Source organism: Beta vulgaris, chromosome 4 (genome assembly GCF_026745355.1).
Source record: "Beta vulgaris subsp. vulgaris cultivar EL10 chromosome 4, EL10.2, whole genome shotgun sequence".
Classification (NCBI taxonomy): Eukaryota; Viridiplantae; Streptophyta; class Magnoliopsida; order Caryophyllales; family Amaranthaceae; genus Beta; species Beta vulgaris.
The window spans coordinates 16,783,608-16,808,824 of NC_079205.1; the positions used below are offsets into that span (position 1 = coordinate 16,783,608).

The following is a 25,217-nucleotide window of genomic DNA, read 5'->3' on the forward strand; positions in this document are numbered from 1 at the left end:
ACATCCGTTATAACAAACTGGTATCAGGAGCTTTGGTGATCGATCTGTGTGAGAAAGATGTCTGGGGTGAATGTCAAAATCGATAAATTTACTGGGAGAAATAGTTCTAGTCTGTAGCAGATCAAGATGCGAGCTTTACTGAAGCAACAAGGGTTGTGGGCACCGTTGGCAAAGAAAGCAACGGATTCAGTCACCGCTGAGATGGTCGTTCTGGAGGAGAAGGATCATTCAACGATTATGTCGTGTCTGGAAGATGACATAATCCTTGAAGTCGCGGAGGAGGAAACCGCATCTGGTCTGTGGTTTAAATTAGAGAGTTTGTATATGACAAATCTCAACTAACAAGTTGCTTTTGAAGCAACGTCTGTTCGGTCAGCGAATGCAGGAAGGTATGCCTCTTAGAGATCACCTAGATAAATTAAATACAATTTTACTAGAATTGCGTAATATTGATGTGAAGGTGGAGGATGAGGATGCCGCTTTAATTCTGCTTGTTTCTTTACCTATATCGTATGAAATTTTGTGCAATCTTTCATTGTTGGTAAAGATTATGTGTCCCTAGAAGAAGTTAGATCATCTCTGCATACTAGGGAATTGCGCCATAAGGCATCTGGTACAGGTACAGTCGATCAGGCTGCTGGATTAGTAGCATGTATGGACAGGATATTCGGGGAAAAAATCCAGGAAACCGTTTCTGAGTCCTAAATCTAGTGATGTCTGTAATTACTGTAAGGAAACGGGGCATTGGAAAAGGAAGTGTCCTAAAAGGAAAAATAAATTTGGGTTAGATGAATCTGGGTCTGGTTCTGCTGCTGTTGCAGCAGAAAATTTCAGTTCTGATGATGATTTGCTTATTGCTAATGAACAAACACATTGTAGTGATGTTGGGTTTTAGATTCTGGACGTCTTGTCATATGTGTTCGCGCAGGAATGGTTTATGAACTATAAACAGGTTATGGAAGTGTTACTTGGCCAACAGTGAGGTCTGTAAGATAGTTGTATAGGGTCCATAAGAATTAGGACATGTGATGGCAAGTTTGTACTTTGAATGTTTAGGCATGTTCACAGGTCACAAAGAATCTGATTTCACTTAGTCTGTTAGACAAGAAGGGTTCTGTTTCAAAGGTGAGGGTGGAGGGTTGTATGTCTACAGGGGTTCGAAGATGATTCTGAAAGGGGTTAAACAGGAGACATTGTATGTGTTACAAGGGTCTACGTAATCTGAGTCTGGGGTTGCTACATTGGCTGTTTGTGATAGTGTTGAGAAACAGGTGGAGCATAGAGGCACTCTAGGTTGGAGTGGTGGTTCACATCAGGGAGAAATCTGTCAACACTCACAATCTAAATCTGAAATTTCGGGTTCTTCGTCATCAAATTGCGTCAGTCAAACTTGACCTGGTCAGCATGAAACTTTGGGAACTTCCCCAAAGGGACGGTTGTGAAGACATGGTGGGTTTTGCACTGTATGTCGGAGAGGTGAATATTTTTGGGCCGTCCAAGGAAGGTGTTACTTGTGCTAGGATAGAGTATAAGGAACACATATCTGTTCGAATCTGATCCCACAGGGTAAGTTCCAAGGTTGCTTGGACTTACAAGCTGTTCGTGATTGTTAGTTCCCTCTTGGGGCAATTCTGGGGTCCTTAGGGACTAATCTGGTCTGGTTGTCTGTTGGACAAATCTGGTTGGGAGATTCTGGGCGTTGTGATCAATGCATCTGGTTTTCTGGTTTAGTGTGCTAGGATTCAAGTCAAGGTGGAGATTTGTAAGAATAGTGACTTGAATGGTGCCTTGAAGGTGTTTGGTAGAATGCGTGAAGAAGAAATGACATAAGGCTGACTTCGAATGCACATATCTCTCAATATATAAATGGTTTTGATGTGATTCAAAGTGGAGGTGATAGCTTGTTCCAAGAGCTTTCCAACGATAGGTCATATGCCCAATTTCGCTGAGAAACGAGAAAGTTGTGTCAGTTTACGAAGAACTGACGAAACTGTTTTCGTTCTCGCCCGGTCGGGCGGACCTCGCCCGGTCGGGCGGATCTCGCCCGGTCGGGCGCGCAAGCTGTTCTGGGAGATCTGGGGACCGCCCGGGCCGCCCGGGCCTGTCGGCAGATAACGCGGAAACGCGTTTTTGAGCGCTAAAATAGGTTATTTGTACCTAGGTCTTAAACGACGAATTAGCCTCTTTTGTCTCTGTAATCTGGTTTTCCTCACATAATAAAATATTAACTCCCTCTCTGTCGTGGATGTAGCCAAATTGGTGAACCACGTAAATCTGTTGTCTGTTTTTATTGTTTTTGCATTCATAATTTGTTTCTCTCTCACATCCGTTATAACACATGTTTTGCGGAATATGAGTTTAAATTTGTAACTTGAACAAAAAGCTCAATGATCCCAAAGAAAAAGAAAAAAGATAATGATCCAATACCTTATATTCTATAAGGGATTGTTTATGCTTAAAGAAAAGAGTATGATCATCCCATGAGGTTCAGGAAAAAATCCCAAACTATACCAACTGCAAAAGCAAGTGGCACAATAAATTGAGATTTGTAACAAGTTGTTGGAGAGTAGCTCTTGACAGGAGCAGGTTTTGGTGGTGAAGGCTTCTTCACAGTGTGCACAGCCAACTTCATGCCCCCATAGCAGAATCCATTGCCACTAATGAAGTAACGATATCCGGTGACATTGAGTTCAACCACATCTCTTCCTGCTCCTGTTGTATAATTCCCTAACAAGTGATCGGAGTTGCAGGTTTCATAGTTGGTCTTGTTCACTTCAAGCACACTCATCTGATTCCTATCATACACGAAATCTGAAAGGGATTGGGGGGAAAACAAAACAAGGTCAGAAAATTTGAAAAGTTATGGATCCCGTATATTAATATATTATAAATTATAGAGAAGGTTATTTCTAATTACATGTTTTCTTGACCATTTGTCACAAATATTATACAGTGCAATTGATGCATGGTTTCCAGTTCAATGAGGAGGGGGGTTAGGGGTGTTTAGTAATTGGTGGTTATTTTACCTGGCTAGTTTGACCAATTTTTTAACAACATTTAATCAAATTATTAATTACGAATAACATGTTACATTAAAAAATTATTGATTAACATGGGTAACGATATAAACTTCAACAAAAATGACATGGACTATACAAATAATGACTTAAATATCATGCTATTTTGCCATTTATTTCATATTATTTGAGTTTTGTTTACAAAATAAGCATGATCTATGTGTTGTTACACCCAACAATTTGTGAATGATTAAAGACGTCATTAAAGATCATGCAATATTAAATAGATAACAAGATATAAAAACACAAAACGCCTATAAATTGGATTTCAAATATCTAGTGGTCAACACACTCAATGCAATATACTCTATCAAATTAATTAATTATCTTTGATGGGTAAATAAAACACATGGGTTGTTGGGCCGTCCCTCTTTATAGGCTTCAACCAAGATTCATAATCTTTGAAACGCCCCCTCTCCCCTCCCAAAGGTCTACTTGATCTCACACTAAAACATGAATACTAAAATAAACATAAAATCACTTCATGTTGTTTCCTTTTCATCGTCACAAATGATCAAAAACACTGATGAAACATATTTCATGGCATTAGAAAATATCTCATAGTGCAGAAAAAAGACCATTATCAATATCTGCACGCAGCAGTCACTTAAGCTACAATAACCATTAACATAGATATAATTATATAAACCAACTACTTATGGAAAGCATCAGATGGAAGAAATTTCATGTAAACTACATAGAATCAAATGAAAGATAGGACAGAGAGGAGAGAAAGATGAATTACAGAGCCAGTCTTCGAGATAAAAATGTTTGTCTTTAGCCCAAACAGTGTAGTTGACATTGCTAGTCCAACCTCCCATATGTTTTCCAACAAGATAACGTTTTGCAGTTACTTGAGGTAGCATAACCACCATTAACGCGCACGCAACCGTCGCGAAGAGCGGTGGAAACCTCATCGCTGCTGCCACTCTCACCATTATTACGTACGACCTGACCCTACCTTCTTCCGATGCTCTCTTTGTTCCTCTAATATATCACTCTTTTAGATGGACAGTAAGTATGTACTATGTTGTAATGGGTTTTATAATTATGTTGTAGGTTACAGTATCATATGTGACAGTAAAAGAAACGGGGAAAAAGTAAGAAGAGAAGACGTTCAAGCTATATGGGGGATCACATGCGGATGAGTTGTCATTTGATTCAGCTAAACTTATGTTATGGTTCTCATTTTTTGGAGGAAAAAAAAAGTAGCAGTTAAGACTTAAGAATGATTAGGGAAAATTTTATGAAGTCGGAAAATTGAGAAAAAAAAAACAGAGTAATTAGATAAGTTTGGAAAAAATATAAGGGGCGTCAAAGAAACCCTTGGTTGAGTAACAAATTTCTTTCCAACCATACTTTCATAAGTCCTCTAACAACTATAATTTATAAAAAAAAAATAGTATAACACAGCTACTAGTTAGACGAGTTCCAACTTAGCCGCTATGCCTTCCTCTCCTCTCTTTCTCTCCTTTTTTTTCACATAAAACACTTCAGAGGAATTATCATCAATGTTTTTGTCCATAGTGAGCCCTTTTTCTCTCCTTTATAATTTGTAGCTTGTTTTCTTGTTTTTTTCCGCTTTTTTCACATTTTCGCTGTTTTCAGTAAATCTAATATGTGTGATGGCTTTAGTGTCCTTTATGGATTTGTAGTCACCCTTCCTTCATGATAGGTGTATTGGTTTAGTATCTTTGTGTGTTGTATTTGGATCATGGCTCCAGTTGAAGGTTGATTTATTGATAGTATTTTGTGGGGGATTGTAACGACGGTCAGCATTATTTCGTGTACAATCGGTTGAATTAAGAGTAGTTAGTTTGATCTACATCAAAACTATATTAGATTGTTAGACCCCCCTCGTAGAAGGCTCATCATACATCAACATGAAAAAGGGTATTGACAGGATATTTCAGCTCAATGATCATGATTTTATCATATTATAATTAAATTTTTTTCAATTTAATCTGTATTTTTTAGTTTCTAATTTATATTATAGATGTCGTATGACCTCATAAGAGAGTGGTTTTTTTGTCAACATTATACTTTACACTATTGTATAAACTAGGTGAACATTATCTTCTACTGGAAGTAGTTAGTAGTAACTAGTAACACTTAAATTGAAAAAAAAAAAAAAAAATTAGTTCCTCTATGTTTTGAAAGATTGTTTCATTTTACAAAGAATCACTATCTGATAATGAACCCGAAATAATTGTAAATTTGATATACTATCTACATTTTTTTTTACTTAGAACGTTTCTCAATTGACAATGTTATGTGTTGTGTATTGGATATTGATGTTTTTGGTAATACATTATCTCTTTCTCTTCCTAGCACATGAGGTCTCTTTTTTTTATCTTTCTTTATCATTCTTTTCTTCTAAATTACTATGTGATACTCTAATATTGCAAGTAACTAAGTAACAAAGGAATATTTATGAGAAATGTTGAGAAATGATGAGTATATAAGATCTAAATGCATCTTTAAGTTTAATTAATTACAATTAATATTTCTTTGATTACCAACTTTTAACATAAACAAGCAAGAGAAAGAAAAAGGTCAAGGGTGTACTAGATATCCATCTCTTTTGAAGGGTGCGATATGAAAATATAAGATTTTTCTCATATTGTGAATTTGTTTTGTTGGTATAACTAAGTATTATTATTGAAAAAGACTTATAACGATAAACGATAGATCTATGTTGTTACAACGGTATCTAGGATCACTTTAATTAAAGCACATATACATATATAATTGTTTAATTAATGACCAAAAGACAAAATAATCTTAGAGCTACATAAAATATAGTTTAACAAAAGTAATTAGGATACATAATTAGGACAGCTTTAAAATGAAGTTAAAATAAAACCAACCCATTTTATTAACAATCTTTATGTCCTTGTTTTCTCGGATATCATGAGATTTGTTCACTAAGTAGTAAAATGCAATACGCAGCCGAAAAAGACTTCATTATTATATAATGCAAAAGTTCAATCCAAGATATGGTAGTAAATTGTTTTCGCAGCTGCGCATTCTAAGGCGTTGCCCGACAAGTTCTCAGGGTTAACACTTGCACTATACCGTTATATATAGCCTAGTGATATTTCGAGAAGTTCGTTGTTTTAGAGTCATTTGCTCTGTGTTCCTTCCCAACGGGTGAAAAATGCTACCTGCGCCGTATAACCCACAGAGATTTATCAATGTGGAATTAAACCACTTATGAAAAAACTTACGTAATGGAACTTAATTATGACCCGTTCGCTTTAATAAGACCGAACTATTAATATTCCAATGAGGGGAAAATTGACAAAAAAAGAGCTTAACTATTCTTTATTTTCTTTTATAAATTCTAATTATTGATTATTCCTAGTAAGACCTATGTTTAATATTTTGTGATTTATATAGGTCCCAACAGGTAAGTAACCTGTTGTAGCAAGTACAACATGTAACTACTCTCAGTTTAATGAGAATACGCGAGTTTTCTCCTCTCTCTTCACTCCTATGTTTTATCCTCTCTCTTCACCATTTTCAATCCCGTCTTCTACAAATTTCTTCTCAATTCCCTCTCATCTCACCATGGCTTCTCAACATTGAGGAGGTTCTGCTAACTCAAGACATAATGCTCAATCGGATGTGGTTTGCAAGCACAATATTCCATCGAAGTTAAGGATTGTGAAAACTATTGAAAAGTAAGTGGGGAGTTTTATGGGTGCGCGTTGTGGTCTGTAAATGTAAAATAGGGTTTGATTTTCGCTTAGATTTTATTTTCCTAATTCATGATATGAAATTAGGGTTTTGTTAATTTATTCCCCAATTCATGATATACGAATACGAAATTAGATATTTTCTTAGTACACTTGAGACACTGAAAATTTAATTTTTGTGTTAGGTTGAGGATTGCAAATTTTGTAAATGGGAATGCAAGGAGTCTGACTGCTCTAAGTGTAGTGACCTACAATCACGGCTGTTCTAGTAATACACTTCAATTTTGAACTGGAGTTATAGTTCAATTATATGGAGGAGAATTTCACAAACTGAAGCCGGAGAAGGAAAAATTCGCTGAAGAAGTTGCTGGAATGAAGATTGAGTTTGCTAGGGCTACAAAAGAAGCTGTTAAGAGTTATGGGAAGAAAATTTTGCTCATATTGGGGTGTTTTTTCATGGGTCGAGTATTGTTTGTTGTTGTCTTGGTTTTCATTGAGTACCTACTAGGGGAGTTTATAAGCTTGAAAATTATGTTACATTGATGGATTGTTGGTTGTAAGGATGTTTTGAACTCCTATTTTGGTTATCAATGAAGAATATATTTATCATCATAAATTAATGTTGCAGCATTACAAAACAAATGATCTAGCAAGTGTGCATCTAATATAGTTGTTTTAACAAAAACATGAGAAATCAATTGTTGGCTTAACAAAACAAATCATCTCACAATTATTTTACCAAAAACAAACATTCTTGCCAAGTTCTAATGTTGGTGACTAATTGCTTAGCTCTAACAATATTTTTCTTATGAATGATAGTTACTTGATGCTTGACTACTTAAAGGGTTTGTAAAGCATCCCAAACTAATATCTTTCGCAGCTTTCATCTTACTATAAACCATATATAGTGCAACAGTCATATGATGCAACAACATCGCACGACAAGTCTTATTATCCTTAACAAATCCCCAACAAAATTTTTGGGTGCAACTTTAGAAAATAGACAATAATCAACACCAATTTGTCCCAAAATGAATCCAATCTTATTAGACCACATCTTATAATTTTTGCCATCAAAAGGGTCTAATTTAGATACATCAGGAAAAAACGGATTGACAGTATTAGGGAAAACAAAAGTGATAACATATTTACCATCCATAATAGTTCCACAAGTGTACAAAATAAAAAACGAAAATTCAACTTTAGAATGTAGGAACTAAAACTGATAGAACAATACTGAGTAACTTATTTGAAAATCGTGGTGTAAATGAATACTGCCCTAAAGTTAAATTTGTCCTGTTATGTACACACATACTCTTGGAAACCAAGCTCTAGAGACACATGACTACTGTTTCTCCAGTGCTGTACAGAGTCACAGTTTGAGAGAGAACATTTTCTTTCAAGACAATGATGATTATATAAATTTAATTCCCTTGAATGCTGAGTGTCCAAAATTTCCTTATCCATATACCATCAAAGAAGATTCCCCTATTTTTCAAAGAGAGATTCCAAAAGGCGTCATTCTTTTAGATATTGAGCCTTTAAGAAGAGAATGTGGACCCTTGAACATTCCATCAAAAGATCCTTCTTTGTCGCAATATTCTCCTGGACTTGGTTTGCATTCTTTTCCTCATAGATTCATTTTAGATTTTCTATATTTGAATCCATATCCTCAAGAGACCAGACTTCACCATCTTGCTAACTTGGCTTCTCTTCTTCATGATACAGAGGGAAGCGACCAAGAAGCAAATGTAATGAAAGAGTTTAATGGAGGGAAAAGGATAGAGACAGGGTTATCTCTTATTTTAAAGAAATTACATTCTTCTGCCACAAATAGCCCTGATGAGAAATCTGAACACATCAAACAAGAAGACCAGATATGGCATCTTTGTCTCATCCTCTCTGAGAATCCTCATGATCAAGCATCTGGACAAATGCTCAAATAAATTCTAGAGTCGTTGATATCTCAAGGCTTTGAGTATTGGCTTCCCTGCCTTGATTATGTAAAGGAAACTTTGCTCCTCCAACAGTGTGATATTGAAAGGGAGTGCAATCCTTCAAGATTTCAGTTCGCAAGCTTCAAGAAGAGGAGACTACTTTATAATAGGGTTGTTCATAGTGCGGTCTAGACCGAACCAAACCGCAACCCAAACTGTTTTTTTTGCGGTTTGGGTTATGATTTCAAGCAAACAGCGGTTTGCGGTTTGGATTGGGTTTTAATTTTTGTAAACCAAAACCGCACCGCAAATCGTTATATGTTTTTTTTAAGAAAAAATAAATACACTTGACAAGGTGACATACAAGTATAAAATTTGAAAAAAAATTTTGAGGTAAAGAACTTTAACACTTTTGATAAATCATTATTTATGTTTAATTATGAAGTCAACTTCATATCTATTTGGACTCTTATTCACATTTTTTTTTTCTTTTAGATTACAAAATTAATGTCGCGGAGGGAAAAATGGTTAAACCGCAAACCAAACCGCACCAAATCGTTTTGTGCGGTTCAATTTAGGTTGGTTTATGCAAAAGTGCGGTGCGGTTTGGGTTGAAAAAAATCTCAAACCGTATATTTATGGTTTGGGTTGGGTTACATCCCAAACCGCACTAACCCAAACCACAAACACGATCTCTAAATTCTTATGGTCAGCAGCTGCAGTCTCTTTCTGATGAAAAACAATCCTTACAGATACGCTTAGCCGAGATTAATGAAGAAGAGATCACTATTATTAGTGAGAAATCTTTCATTCAGAATTCTATTGATGGTGAGAGGGAGAAGCTAAATGAAGGATGCATCAAGCTTGCCACTTTGAGGCATGAGATGTTTAAAGAAATGATCGTCTAACACAGCTTAATCCTTCATAGAGAGAAACTTTGTAATGCTTGGTCAGCCCTAAAAAATCTTAGCTTGGCTGTCAGGCAATGCTGGAATGTATGAAAACATTGATTTGTACTAATAATCTCTAGATGTTTGAAACAATTTTGCATGTTTTTGTTGAAACATAGGATCACACTACTACAAAAAAAAAGCCTAAAGAGACCCCCTAAAATCTCATTTAGAGACCACATGAGAGGTGGTCTTCAGCTCATAGGTCTCTCAGGATAAATAACCACTTATTGTGGGTGGTTTCTTAATTTGATAGAAGAGACCACTTTCTTAAAATAAGTGGTTATTTATGAATTTAAATAGAAAAAAAGAAGGATAAGGCGCCATATTTTACAGATAGGTGGTCTTTTTTATCTTACAAAGAAATCATTTTTAATATATAGGTGATCTCTTTAATCATTCTTGAAAACACCACCTGAATGGAAAAGGTGGTCTCTTTAACCTTTTTTTTAAAAAAAAAAAAAACAATATTTCAATATTATTATACGCTTCTCCAATCCTTTTCACCTGCTTCATGCGTGTCTTTCATAATCTACAAGTAATTTACATATATATATAGAACATCGAGGCACTTATATTGAGATAATTTAAATGACTTTATATTATAATTGGAATAACCTTTTCATTCATTCTATATCATTCACTACAAAATCACATGCATATCAATATAAAAGAATCACAGAGCACCTAGGCCTGTTCCTTCCAATTCATGTGCACAAACTTAAGAATATAGCTCATAAAATTTCAATCAATATGTTCTGTAACAAGTAAAACAAGAAAATTCCAAACTATATATACACAAAAGTTTCAAAGACCAAAAAACATATAGATCAATTACACGGTCTAGTAAAAATCTATGTTATCTCAAAATTCCTCCTCCTCCAGCTTGTTTATACTTGTGTGTATGAGCTCTGCCAAGTATTGAAAAGTATAAAATATATGCATTAAAAATAGAATACGACCAAATAGGACAAAAAATGCTACTTTAAATTAAAATTTACTAACTTTGTTCCATAATATCATCTTTTCACACAACATCCAAGTAACAACAAATTATAAAATCACCATGTTATAAGTTCTATAAATACTAGTAAAGTACTAGCTACTTTAGTAATTTAAAATGCTTTATCGTGAACTACAAGAGAAAAATAACTCTCATATAAATTTTGTATGTGAGTTCAGATTCCACATAAGCCTAGTAGCCTACTATTAGCCCACTCCAGTAAGTTATTTTCTGGTTTTTATAGATAGAAGTGAAATTTTTTCCATTGGATTTTGTTTCTTTTGTGAGTGAAGCATGGGAGTAGGATAGAGGAAACACGAGTGAAGGTGATTGAGTGTTCTATACACCTTATGTTTCATTGGCTTGATTTGTTTTATTAGCAATTATAGAGGGAAGAGGATGAGACATGGGGTAGGAGAGGAGGAACATCTGCATCCAAGGACACAATAGAAATAAAACAAGACTTATGGTCCAAAATGTTACCTGTTTGCAGCTGTGAGACTTGCGCCAGACCACACCCCATTTACTGAAGCAATTATCCTCTCAGTTCTTGTTATTGCATCATGAATATCATGAATAAGGTTCTGAACATGAGGAAGTACTTTTCCAGCCAAAAGGTCATCAAGAACAAGCTTCTCCAAAACTGGCAAAGAAAGTATATCTTTCCACATGCAGATGTTCCTCATCAGTCGAACTGCCACACCAAATCGACATGCTGCAACTCTTGCAACATTTGGTACAGCCTTCATAGCGACTCGACTCCATACAGGGACATATATAACACCACCATAATATATAGTAAACACCTCAATTCTGAGTAACTTACACATCATACTAAATGCAGCCAAACTTTTGTGCAGACTTAGCAAAATACCACAAGATTAACAACTGCTTCAGCTAGCCGAGTACGAATTGAAGCTATCAATTCCTTGAGAGCTTCACTTGAGGCAGGAACATAATTAATGATTAAGGCTGTCGCCGATACTGCATTCTTTGACTCTCTGCTACTAAGTATATCCCAACAATGCGCTATGTCTTGATGCAATTTTTCTTGTAAAATAGGTAGTGTAAGGGAAGATGATTGATGAGATGAAACTTGACAATGAGAATAATGAAGATAACAATGAAGATGAGAGTGATCAGAACGATACAAGGGCATAGAGCTACCTTGAAAAGTGTGCATTTGTCATATCAGCTGTATGACAGGCTATAGTCATGTTCAGCAAGATGATACCCTAGAAGACCAAAATTTACATACTACATCAGGCATACAGGACTTGATCTGAGCACGATTTGATGTGATGATTCCCCACTTTTATGAAGCATATTCATCATGTGGTAAACTATAGTTACAAACAGCTAACAAAAATCAATCAAAGAAGTGAAAGTTTCCATCACACACTGACCTATCCAGATGCTCCTCAAGCTTAAATATTATTTTTCCTTTATAGATATGTAGTCCTTCCCAAACAGAATCACCTCCTTGTACTACTGAGTCCAGAATTAAAACCTTAACAAGGTGACAAAAAAATAAGAATAAGATTGTTAGCACACAAACAGCAGAGGATGAATTTATATTGAATCGAGAAATATCCCAAAACCTCCAACTATTTCCAAATTAAATAAAATAAATTACATATACACCTTTGCACTATCACAAGGTAGAATCTCATCACCAACCCATGCAAGGAGCTTTTCATTTGCTGAAACAGGAACACTAGGAGGGGCACGTGTGAACTTAGAAGAGTAGATGATCGCTTAAGACGACACTTGAGGAAATTGTAGAAAGGTAGGCAGTGTTCCAGTACGTTATAGAGAGAAGATGGAAATATCTGATACATAAAACCAAAATTAAAGTTGTAAAAAGGGAAGCGAAAATATATATAAAACAGTCAACTATAAAACAAAATCCATTTAGCAAACATTATCTTCCATGTTCAGTAACGGGAGAAATGGAGCTAAACTTTATTCTCAGACAATCTTAACCTAAATCTTATCCAATGAAAGAATAAATTCACTAAGAATATACTTACCACTAAAAACATCAAGCAGATAATATCAGCAGTTAAACTAAACTGAACTTATCAATATAACTTCATCTCCAAACCAGAAACCGATCATAGAAATTGATATGCAGACATGAGTTATAAAAACATAATAGCCTTTGTCATGTTATTCTTGAAACAAAACATTTGAGACCATAAGCAGAGATCTTAGTACAAGGACTGCAAAGATACATCTCAGGAATTGATGAATTATACTCATAAACTGTATGACAGATTAGGAAGTGAACGACCTTGAAAAGTAAATCAAAGTACAACAACAAAATCAACATTTATAACAATTCTAGATTATATAATCTGATATATAAACACCCATAACAAGTGAAATTGTAATTTATTTTCCAATTCTCATGAAATTGATGAAACCCTAATCTGTAAAGTAAAACAAGAATTCAAGAAATTTGAGTAGATTAAGGTGTACCTAGTCACGACTATTGGAGGTCGACTGTGCAATTCTGCTGCTGCAGGTAGGCCGTAGGTGAGGCAGTGAGCCTTGTAGAAGTTCTGAGTCACAACTCACAACACCGACACGAAGCAACCAGCAGGAGGTTCGAGGATCGAGTTACGAACGGTCTTTAGGTTCACCGGTGATGTCGTATGAGAGAGAAGTTAAAGGGATTGTATCTCAGATTGTATGAGAGAGAAAGGGAGAGGAAGTGAGATATGAGAGAAAAGGGCGTTAATTGAGAAAAGGAAGTTTTTGAGAGATGTGAGAATTCAGCGTGAATTGGTTAAGAATTTTTTTTCTTTTTTTTTAAGCTTCGTGTTACTAGTTACATCCGCCAGTGTGCATATGGATGAAAAAATATTTTTAAAAAGGATATAAAATCAAAATCACCACTTAATAGGAATAAGTGGTTTCTTTAATATTGTAAACTTTTGTGAAGGTTAAAAAAAACCACCTTTTTAAGAAAGAGGTCTCCTTTATCATGTTATAACATACCACCTTTCTAACAAATTAGGTGTTTTTAGCTGAATAATCACTTATGTCATTAAGGAGGTCTCTCATAGGTGATACTTTTGCACCTATTTGTAGTAGTGGATCATGTTATACCCAGATAGAGGCCGGGATGGTATTTCTTAAGGAATTTTCCATTTAAAGCTCTATCTTTTACATTACCATCTATGTCTTTCAATAAATATGCATTGCCAGATAATTTCTTATGAATGATGAAAGGACATTGCCACTTAGGCGACCATTTTCCTAATTGAGGATCCTTGTAAGCTGCTTTAGGTAGATCTTCCAAACCTTATCATTTTCCTGAAATTCCTTGAGCACTACTTTTTTATTGTATGCTCTGGCAACTTTCTCCAGGATTTTCATTTTAGCTAAGGCTTCTTCCTTAGTTTCAAGTGTATCCATAATTTCAATTTTGCCTGAGAATATTCTTCTCTAGATAGACCCATTTGTTGAGCTATTCTGGATGATCTTATATTTATTTCGGCAGGAATAATTGGAGTATGTCCATATACTAAATTAAATGGAGTAACTCCTCTTGCTTCTCTTTTAGAGGTTCTATAAGCCCATAGAACATATAACAACAATTCATCATCCCATTTTCTAGGATATTATCGACCATTTTTTATATCCCTTTTACTATGATCTTATTGGTAGCTTCAGCTTGACCATTAGCATGGGCATAATATGGTGTTGAATGTAACTTGGTAATCCCAAATTGATTAAGATATTCAAATAAATCAGGATTTCTAAAGACTATGGCTTGATCAAACGTTATGATTTCTGGAATCCGAAATATTGTAAAGATCTTCTCTTCTAGAATATTTATCACAACCTGTGTATTGATCTTAACAAAAGCCTGTGCCTCAACCCATTTAGTGAAATAATCAGTAATTACTAGAATGTATGAAAATACAAAAGCCTGTGCCTCAACCCATTTAGTGAAATAATCTGTAATTACTAGGATGTATGAATGCGTTTTTGAAGATGCAGGATTAATTTCCCCTATGGCATCTACTGCCCATCCTCTAAATAGCCAAGGCTTGATGATAGATTTTAATTCTCAGGCTGGTGCCCTACTCATAGGTCCAAACCTTTGACATCTTCTACATCTTTTAGCATAATCTATACAGTCTTTATTTCCTCATAATAGGCCAATAATAACCATGTTCGTGCAATAACCATCTCATCTTTAGGCCATTTTGATGCGCACCACACAGTCCTTGATGAATCTCAGCCATGATGGTTATAGCTTCTCCAGCATCTACACATTTTAAGAGCAATCCTTCTGGATCTTTTCTATGTAGTTCTCCAAATTGCATACAAAATTTTGTTGCTGCCATCTTAACTCTATTTGGTTCTTTTGTTTCAGAGGGATCCTAGAGATATTGGATAGATATTGGATAATTTCTTTTCTCCAATCATCATCCTCTCTTAATATTGAAATTCTATAGATTTCCAATATATTTTCTGATATTTCTTGATTGGCTCCATAGACAGGATTTAGAGTTTTTTCTTTGAGGATGATGTCTTCATTTGATGAAGGAATTTCCTCTCTAGCAGAAGCTATCTGGGATAACTGATCTGCTATTTCATTCTCTTCTCTAAGGACATGAATAAAAGAAATTGTCTTAAATTGTTTAGATAATCCCTGTGTTTTCTTATTGTACTCCTGAGATACTAACGAAATACATTTAAATTCTCCAGTCATTTGATAAATGACTAATTGAGAATCTCCTTATACTTTAACTTTCTTAGCCCCCAATTCTAATAATAGTTCCAGTCCAATCAATAGAGCTTCATACTGAGCTCTATTATAGTACATGGGCCTTTCAAGGTTACTGCCATCTTAGTTGGTACCTTTTCAAGAGATAGGATACATATTCCAGCTCCTGTTATTTCTCTGGTATTAGAACCATCAAAGTATAGAATCCATGGGGCAACATCTTCATAGATGATCCTAGACTCACACAAGGATAAGTGGCTAAAAAGTCAGCTAGAGCTTAACCTTTCACTGCCTTTTGAGGAATGTAAATCAAGTCAAACTGCAATAGATGTAGGCTCCATTTACTTAATCTCCCTTTTATGAATGGTTGAGATATCATGTATTTTATCGCATCTGTCGGAGATACTACTTCTATTGCAAAGGCCTTGAAATAATGTATAAGCTTAACTGAAGCATCATATAAGCATAAACGCCATTTTTCTGCCATAGTATATCTTCTTTCGGTATCATGCAAAATCCTACTTATGTAGAAAATAGCATGTTCATGCCCCTTCTCGTTTTCTTTAGTAAGAAGGTTACCAATAGAATCTTCACATGCAGACAAGTATAACCTTAGTGGCTTTCCATTTAGTCTTGAAGTAATCAAGACTGGAGGATTTGCTAGATATTGTTCAATCTGATCAAACGCCTTTTGATGATCTTTATTCCATTTAAATTCTGATTCATGTTTTAATCTTAAGAAAGGCGAAAGCTTTTTAGTTTTGCCAGCCAAATTGCCCATGAATCTTCTAACAAAATTAACTTGTCCAAGGAATCTTTGTAATTCCTTTTTGTTGGAAGGAGGCTTAGCTGCCAATATTGCATTGCCCTGTCCTTGTTTTGATCAATTTCCATACCATTTTTATGGATGAGAAATCCAAGGAAATTACTTGCTTTGACTCCAAATGCGCATTTTAAATGATTCATTTTCAAATGATATTCTTGCATTCTCTTAAATGATTTAATTAGGTGTTCTTTATGACTAGAAAAGTCATTGGATTTAACGAGTATATAATCTACATAAACCTCCGTTATTTTACCAAACATATCTTTAGAAATTGCATCCATGGCTCTTTGGTATGTAGCACCAGCATTCTTTAAACCAAATGGCATGGCTACATATTCAAATAAGCCTAATGATTTTGGACATCTGAAAGTTGTTTATTACAATCTTCTGGTGCAATTCTTAATTATTGATAACCTGCATATCCGTCCATGCAAGATATGTATTCATATCTTGATGCTGCGTCTATTAGTAGATCGGTTACATGCATGGGATATTGATCTTTAGGTGTCGCTTTGTTTAGATCCCTAAAATCAATGCAAGTTCTTATTTTGCCATTTTTCTTGACCACTGGAACAATATTAGATATCCAATCAACGTACTGGCATGGCCTTATGAACTTTGCCTTGAGAAGCTTATTTATTTCTTCTTGTAAAGGTTCTGTTAGTTCAAATGCTAGCCTTCTAGGACTTTGTGCCACAGGCTTAATCGCTTCCTTGATAGGTAATTTATATTCTATTAAAATACTATCAATACCAGGCATTTCATGATGTTCCCATGCAAAACAATCTTTAAATTCTTTTAAAATTAAAACTAAATCATGTTTCTGTCGATCAGTGAGAAGCTTACTTGTATAAGTATAACGTGGATTTTCATCATCTCCTGGATTTATTTCATCTAATGGATCATGAACTTCTTGTTTAATATCCTCACTCTTAGCCCATACTTTTTCATCTTCCTCTTCTAAAGGTTCAGAGTCATATATGGTGGAACAACATGTACTAGAGTTTTCAAGAAAATCTTCCTGATATCTTTTAAATATGAGATCTTTCATAACTTTGTCAACGATAAGGGTAAACCCATTACAATATTCTTCATGGCGTACAGACATGATAAACTATTTTATGAAAAATATAGTTTAACCCTATAGGCTAACTAAAGCTAATGATTGATCATAATTTGATGTCTGTTGAGCAAATTCATATTTTGATTGAATATCTTCAACTTTTAGGACATCTTCTTCAATTTCTTCTATGAGAATTGCACTTCAGTCTTCTATCTCTTGGTCAGTTTGTGACTCAAGTTGTAGGGCAACCTCAATTCTGATGTTAGGAACTGCATTTAGAGCGTCCCTGATGAAAACAGAATCAAGAGATGAAATTAGACAAACTTCTTCATCTTCCTTTACTAATTCAAGAGTGTCACCATTTCACATTATTAAAACTTGGTGGAGTGACAATGGAAGCATAATTATAATGTAACCAGTCCCTTCCTAGTATGACATTATAGTCAGTGCCATTCTCCACTATGAAGAAACCGGTAAAAGTGATTTTCGAACCTACTTTAATCAAATAACCATTCCTTCTACTTTTTCAGCTAATCCAGAAAAACCAATTATATTAATTTGAATGTTATGCAAATCTTTTCTACTCTTTCCCAATTTTCTAAACACGGATAAAGGCATTATATTGACAGTAACTCCAGTATCTATCAATACTTTTCCTAACTTTTTACCTTCGAAATCCACACTCAAGAATAAAGCCTTAGTGTGCCTATTATCAACACCTTCTAATTTAAAGATTTTATCAATGATTAAATTCTCCAAATCAGTTCATAAAGTTGCTTTAGTAGGCGCTTTCTTTTGAGGGGGATTTAAATAAGTAGATAAACTTCAAGATGATGTGATTAGTTTACCTGTCTTCTCTTCCTTTTCAACTTCATCTGCCCATGATGTAGTAGTTGGCAATGTGGATTGGTTCTTTGTTATCTTGAACTCCATCGGGAACATCACCACATTGCATTGCATGTCTTGTCCAACTTCGCCCAGCTCTTGGGACTCAGTTGACAAAGGTTCTCCATCCAAAAATGAATCGATGTCCGATACCAACATATCCAGGTCTTCAGATCCAAATTCTGAGCCATGCTCTTCATTAACATCATTTCCTTCATCTTCCTTCATGTAGGAGTCTTTTACCTTGTCGTTGATGAGTGTCTTCAAAGATGAAGGATCGTAATGATCATCACTCAAGGGTAACAACTTAGTGATTCCTGCTTGAAGAGCTTCCTCATCGATTCTTACATTGGCAATAAGAGATTCTTGCACATTTTGAGTGCTAATTTGAGCCCTTGCTGCAGCTCTTCGACTCAACTCCTTCATTTTGGCTGACTTACTTTGTTGTAAAGTTTTATCATCTTCTGGAGATACCCTCATTACCATTGATTTGAGTCTTGTACCTCCTATTTTTCCTTTATACTTATATTTCCTTTTCAAAATCTTAGGAATGGGGACCTAACTCACATCTGCTGAAGAATCTTTTGGAGCAAGAAATGATCTGTTTCCATTAATCCTTCTTGGCCCTTGACTCCTAAATCTTTTCTGGAATGGCCTTTGATATGCAGGAACATAGGTAGGATCATTAGGTATGACATGTGTCCTAATCATTTCAAATGTTAGTTTATCTGAACATGATGAACACATGCACGCCCTTAGAGCCTTTAATCCTTCAATTGCTCGAGTTTGCAAAGGAAACTTTTGATCTGCTTCTTTATATGTTTTAGCCATTTCTTCAGGTATCGCCAAACTTGGATTTACCTTGGCACAAGTATTAGTCTTAGCTTTGGCTAGATTCATACTATACGTATCTAAATCCATGGTGTGACGCTCTATTTCTGAGACAATTACTCTTTCGAGAGTCAATTGCCTAGTAATAAAACCTCTTAATACTTGGCATTGATCAGTAGTATGGGATCCATTCATGTGCCATATACACATGTCCTCAAGTCCCTCTTTGTTTGCTATTTTTGGCATAATCAAGACTCCTTCATCTAGCAATCTGTTAAAGAGCTGATTACCAATTTCCACTAGGGGAAAAAAAGGAAGGGCTGCGCTGGAAGGGTCGTGCTTTCTTCAAAACGCATCCTTTCTTTATTGTAGGGCTGTATTTTTTAAAAAAGCGCATCCCTACATAACAGAAGGGTTGCGTTTTTGAAGAAAAGCACAACCCTTTTTAAAAAGGGTTGCGCTTGTCAAAAAAACGCAGCCCTTCTGACTGTAAGAAGGGCTGCATTTTTTTGACAAGCGCAGCCCTTCTGAGTGAAGGGCTGCGCTTGTCAAAAAAAAAAACGCAGCCCTATATGATTTTTTTTTTTAAAAAAATTAAAATGTACTTGAATCGTTTTCATATTTGAAAGACGACAATAACACTGCACCATAATCTCTCTCCTCTATTCTCTGTCCTCTATTCTCCCTCATCTCTCACGCACTTCCTTCTCCCTCATTAAATTCTCTCTCTTCTCCACAACAACAAATATCAGATAATTTGTTACCCACCGCCAACAAAAAAACGCTGCAACTTGTCCTTCGTCTTCCCTTAGGAGTCTTGTAAACTACAGTTCATATGAAGGAGGCTGCACCAACAGAAACGGATTTCCAAAACTCAAGGATGGTTTTATTTGCTCACATCAGCCGGAAAGCATTGGATCTATAATTTGTTACGCACCGCCAACACCGCCACGACGAAGAAGTCACCCACCGCCAACACCGCCAACAGCAACAACACCCACACCGTCATCACAAGTGATGATTTTTCGTTTTTCAGATCTATAATTTGTTGATATTTGTTTTGATTAATTAAAGTAATTTCATATTTATAATTCTTCTCTTTTGTATTTATGTTCGTTTTTTTATTTTTGTTCATTTTCTATTTCTTCGACATCCTGACTCGACTATTCATAAACTCAAGGATGTTTGTCTTTGTTCATTTTCTATTAATGTAATTTCAAATTTATTTTTGTTGATGTTTGGTGAAGGTAGATCTGATTTTTTCCAATCATAGGTTCAAGGAATACAAAGTTTTGAGATGAACCAGATTTATTGTTGTTGTCATTTAATTTTTAATTTTTCTTAGATCTGGTTTCGTTCATATCATTTCTTAATTTTTCTTTTTGTAATTTATTTGTTTACTTATAATATTTACTGTTTAAAATATATTCATCTGTTTTTGCGATAATATATATCTGGCTGAATATCTGTTTTGTGATTTTGTTATAATTTTATCAGTTTGGAATTGATTTTGTGTCAAATTTGACATCAAAAATGCAAAAAAAAAAAATTTAATTTTTTTTGGGTCAAAAGGGTTGCGCTTTTTGTTAAAAGCGCAGCCCTTCGTTGTGAAGGGCTGCGTTTGAAAAGCGCAGCCCTACTTAAAAAGTGAAGGGCTGCTATTGAAAGGGCTGCTGTCAAAAAGCGCAGCCCTAAGGGCCATTTTTAGCGCAGCCCTTCCTTATTTTTCCACTAGTGTTCTGTAGCTTGAGATGCCTGCAACATAATAGTGAAATCATTATTAATCGTCACCATATTACAAGACAAGTGGAATGGTTCCTCTATTTCAACCACATTAGCCACATTAGCATTCTCATCATCAGGAAACATAATGTTCTTTTTATCAATCTCATCCTGAATTTTATTTCTAAACAAAATGCATTCAGATGTATCGTGGATAACTGCATCATGCCATTTACAGTATTTCTTCCCTTTAACTTCATCGGCTATTTTCAACTTATGCCTCCCTACTAGTTTAATTTTCCTATTGGATAATAACCAGTCAAAGATGGCGCTAGATTTTTTAGCTTCAAAAGTATACGTTCTCTTTTGCCCAGATTTTAAATCTTTAATTAGGCGCTGAGAATTCTTTTTTCTCTAAAGGCGAACATTTATAAGGTGCTCCTTGAACAATCTCAGCCACATCAACCTTTGGTGATGTTTCAAAGAGAAAAGGTTGTTCATTTTGAGCGTAAAAATTTTGGTGTCTCGATGCACTTTCAGCTTGTAGGTTTCTTTCATACCTTACGGCTAATTCTGCTAATTCGACAAAATTACCGAAGGCATGACCATCAAACTTTTTTCGAAACTGAATTAGCATTCCTTCTTGAGCCATTTGCACAAATTCCTTTTCGGAGATACTAACATGACACCTAATCTAAGCCATTTTGAACCTAGCTAAATAGTCTTCTATAGACTCTCCTAGCTTCTGTTGGATTCTGGGTAAATCGCTTAAAGTCACTCCAGGTTCTATCCGTGCAAAGTGATTAGTAAATTGCACTTGCATATCCTACCATGAGTGAATTGAATTAAGAGGTAAGTTTGTATACCACCAAAAAGCAGTTTCAATAAGGGATATAGAGAACATTCCGAGTTTTAAAAAGTCATTATAAGCCGCTTTCTACATTGACAATTAAACCTAACAAGATGTTCTTCAGCTGATACTCTATCATTCCTGAAAATAAGGTAAAGTCAGGTATTCTAGATGTCCTAGGAAATGGATTGTTTCTATCAATCCATTCAGGGTAAGGCTTTTGACCTATTTGCCTATGACCTTTCCTAGAAGTTTCCCCTACTATTCTTTGGACTATGGCCTCTATTTGTGTTGCTAGAGGATCTGAATTTCATCTGGAGTGGCCCATGTTCCCATCGCCCATACTCCTCATCTGGTCATACATAGGGGATGGACTAGGATTGAATTGTTGGTTTCGATAACCACCCGTTGGAAAATCCTGGCGATGTGTATAACTACGATTATTCTGTACTTGTTCCGTTTGCGGCTGAAAGATATACCCATTATTAGGCATGCCTTGAGGATAACTTCCATTTGGGTGAGCAAATGGTGCCTGATTATGACCATAATTTGGAACAGTTCCATAATGAGGTGCTGATGAGTCATATTAATATAGGTATTTCATGATGCATTTAGGTTGCATTTTAGGATCATTTAGTTGCATTCTTAGTCCATAATTGCATAAAGTTACTTAAGTTGAGAAGATATTACTCTAGTGTGTGTTTTCGGTGTTTTTGATAGTTTTTAGGTATTGAGAACACGATTGGAGTATTATTGGATAAGCTTAAGCATGAGAAGCATCTAGGAAGGAGCTAAGTCAAATGAGAAGTCCAAAGAGCATCTTCAAGTCGGATTGCAACTCAAACATAGCGGAAACGTATTAAAAGAAGTATGGAAATTGAGTCATGTGCACTCTTTTGATCATAACTTATTATCCAGAGATCGGAATTCAGTGATTCCAGTGGGGTTGGAAACTAGACTTGAAGAGCTTTCCAACGATATATTACACGCCCCGATACGACTTCTAGTTTGGGAGATATGGTCTTTGCAAGTTGACGCTGTTTTGCCAGCCCGAAAATCGCGGCGCGCGGATTATTCCGGGTTTCCTAGTCGAATAAGGCTTTATCTTTTGACGAATTAGACTCTATTTTTCTAGTTGTTTTAGGAAATAGAAAGGTATAAAGACTCAAGGGAATATTATTATTTCCTATCTTATTTTCTATTTTGTTTTTTCCTCATTAATTCAAAAAGATTATTTTTCTTTTTCTCTAATTATTGAAGAACCCTAGTTTTGCTTTTTCTCCATTTACATTGAATTTTCAATAGAAGCTTTGATTTTTGCAAGATTGGTTCTACAATTGGATTATTTCTCTTCTCTTTTTATTCTATTCAATCCTTTATTATTAATTCATGTTTGCTTATTTAATTATGAATATTTTCCCCAATTATGATTGAGTAGTCTATTTCTAGGGTTTAGGGGATCCATGATCAATTAGGAAGGGATGTTTATTAAAGTATTGATTTTTATTGATGCATGTTGATTCCTATTGAATTTTTATGTCTATTCAATCCAATTTGGCCAGATTTGATTGTTATAGTGTTGCAATATTAGGTTATGCGCCGAGAGGTATAAACTTGATATTAAGGCTAGTTTCAATAGGTAGAATTGGTGTTAATAAATTGCGAGAGCCTGTTAATACGTTCTATGCTTGATTTAGACTTGAGAGAGCGAATCAATCTGTTAACTGCATTATTAATGTTGATTTTGTGTTTCATCCGAAATATTGATCATTGGTGAACCTATGCCCTAGACTTTTATTATTGATAATTCTTGATAGTTATATTAGTTTAGTATAATTACTCACAAACACTCGTTCCTATACTCTAGATTTGACTGACAATTAGGAAAAGAACACTGTTTCTCTGTGGATTCGACCCTACTTCCCTGACTACTATTTGTTAGAGGACTTAGGATTACTTTTGATAAGGTGATACGACTTTAGCCTGTCAAAATTTGGCGCCGTTGCCGGGAAACGGTTTGTTCCATTTTCTTTAATTGTTTTAGAGTCTAGATTATATACTCTCGTCTCAGAGAACACTTGTTCTTTGGACAAAATCTCTTAATTGTTTGTTCTTTAGTTCTTCTATGCGCAGGAGTTTGAGTTCAGATTGCCTACAATTTGATCCTGAAATCGAAAGATCCTTTCATAGACAGAAGAACTTTTCCAGACAGTTGCGAGATAATCCAAGGGAAGATAATCCTTTGGATTCTGACTCTGATTCTACCAGCATTGTCTCTGTCGCTTCACCAGAATCAGAGATGGCTCGGAGGCTTACTGATTTTTCCCAACCCTCTTTGGCTGAACTTCCCAGAAGCAATCAAATGCCTGAAATCGAAGCTGTAAATTTCGAGATCAAACCTGCATTGCTAAACATGATCGAAAGAAAACAATTTGGTGGTGGACCTAATGAAGACCCCAATCTTCATTATCAAGATTTCTGCCAATATTGCTCTACCATTAAGCAGCAGGGAGTGACACAAGATCAGATTCGGGAGATTCTTTTCCCATTTTCACTTCGAGACAAGGCAAAGATGTGGTACAATGGGATTAATCGAGCCACTCTTGGGATCACTGATTGGAATACCTTGGCTCTAGCTTTCTACAGAAAGTACTACCCTCCAGAGAAGACTGCTAGGTTGCGTAGTCAGATTACAAACTTCACCCAAGGGACTGATGAGTCTTTACATGAGGCATGGGAAAGATTTAAAGATCTTCAGAGAGAATGTCCCCATCATGGTCTACAAAAATGGTTCCTAGTTCAGGATTCTACAATGGTTTGGGGAACAACTCGAGACTTATCCTTGACTCTGCAGCAAATGGGAGATTCATGAAACTGAAATTGATGCTGCTCATGATTTGATCGAGGAGATGGCTATCCACAACTCTCAATATGGTAATCCTCGAGGACTAGCTAACAAGGGTGGAAAGCATGAGATAGATTCTATATCCTATTAGCTGCACAGATGAATGCCATCAGCAATAAACTTGACAATATGCAGCTCTCCTCTCCTGCAAGTGTTGCTGCTTTGGGTACTACCTCCGAGATTATGTGTGATAATTTGGCATAGTTGGACATTGGGCACAAGAGTGTCGGAGTTCTCTCGAACAAGTTAATGCTTTTCAAGCATATCGGCCGAACAACCCATACTCCAACACATACAATCCAGGATTGAGAAATCATCCTAACTTGTCTTACAAGAGCACTAATGTCCTGAATCCTCCTGCACCACAACCACAAGCACAACAATTGAACCAGATACTACCAACAACCTCCCAACACCCTCCTGGTTTCTCTAGACCACCTTTCAATCCATCTCAACAAGCACCTCCTGCCGATCCAATGATGGTTGAGATGAGAAACATGATGCTACAAATGCAAAAGGATCGACAAGCTGATAAGGCACAAATTGAGTCCATTCTTGCTCACAATAAGATGTTGGAGAATCAGTTGGCACAATTGGCTACTTCGAATCCACTCGACAACAAGGTGCTCTTCCAGCACAACCTGTTCAGCCTACAGATTCGGCAAATGCCATCACTCTCCGAAGTGTTCTCACTACAATGGACCACCCATGCCTATTGAT

At 35.7% G+C, this 25,217-nt stretch overlaps 2 protein-coding genes and 1 non-coding gene across 6 annotated transcripts; all 3 read right to left on the bottom strand.

Annotated features, from left to right (window-relative positions):
- Nucleotides 1-2,260: 2,260 nt before the first annotated feature.
- Nucleotides 2,261-4,555, bottom strand: LOC104891348 (early nodulin-like protein 17). Its single transcript, XM_010677030.4, has 2 exons — nucleotides 3,823-4,555; nucleotides 2,261-2,811 (listed from the first exon to the last, which is right to left on the bottom strand). The coding sequence occupies exons 1-2, from the start codon at nucleotides 4,013-4,015 to the stop codon at nucleotides 2,474-2,476; spliced, it is 531 nt and encodes a 176-aa protein (XP_010675332.1). The 5' UTR covers nucleotides 4,016-4,555; the 3' UTR covers nucleotides 2,261-2,473.
- Nucleotides 4,556-10,386: 5,831 nt separating this feature from the next.
- LOC104891347 (transcriptional repressor ILP1-like) lies at nucleotides 10,387-13,554 on the bottom strand. 4 transcript variants are annotated; one of them, XM_057394209.1, is made up of 7 exons: nucleotides 13,153-13,554; nucleotides 12,313-12,500; nucleotides 12,075-12,178; nucleotides 11,836-11,903; nucleotides 11,541-11,718; nucleotides 11,152-11,439; nucleotides 10,387-10,576 (listed from the first exon to the last, which is right to left on the bottom strand). In XM_057394209.1, exons 4-7 carry the CDS (start codon nucleotides 11,849-11,851, stop codon nucleotides 10,525-10,527), a joined length of 534 nt encoding a protein of 177 aa, XP_057250192.1. In that variant the 5' UTR covers nucleotides 11,852-11,903; nucleotides 12,075-12,178; nucleotides 12,313-12,500; nucleotides 13,153-13,554; the 3' UTR covers nucleotides 10,387-10,524. The 4 variants fall into 4 exon arrangements, with proteins under 4 accessions (XP_057250192.1, XP_057250190.1, XP_057250193.1 ...); XM_057394207.1 differs by having other exon boundaries at nucleotides 11,541-11,903; XM_057394210.1 differs by lacking the exons at nucleotides 12,075-12,178; nucleotides 12,313-12,500; nucleotides 13,153-13,554 and having other exon boundaries at nucleotides 11,836-12,062.
- A 10,712-nt stretch (nucleotides 13,555-24,266) lies between these two features.
- On the bottom strand, nucleotides 24,267-24,373 carry LOC125497152 (small nucleolar RNA R71). Its single transcript, XR_007273792.2, has one exon. It is a non-coding gene; the product is annotated as a small nucleolar RNA R71 (small nucleolar RNA).
- Between the last annotated feature and the right edge of the window lie 844 nt (nucleotides 24,374-25,217).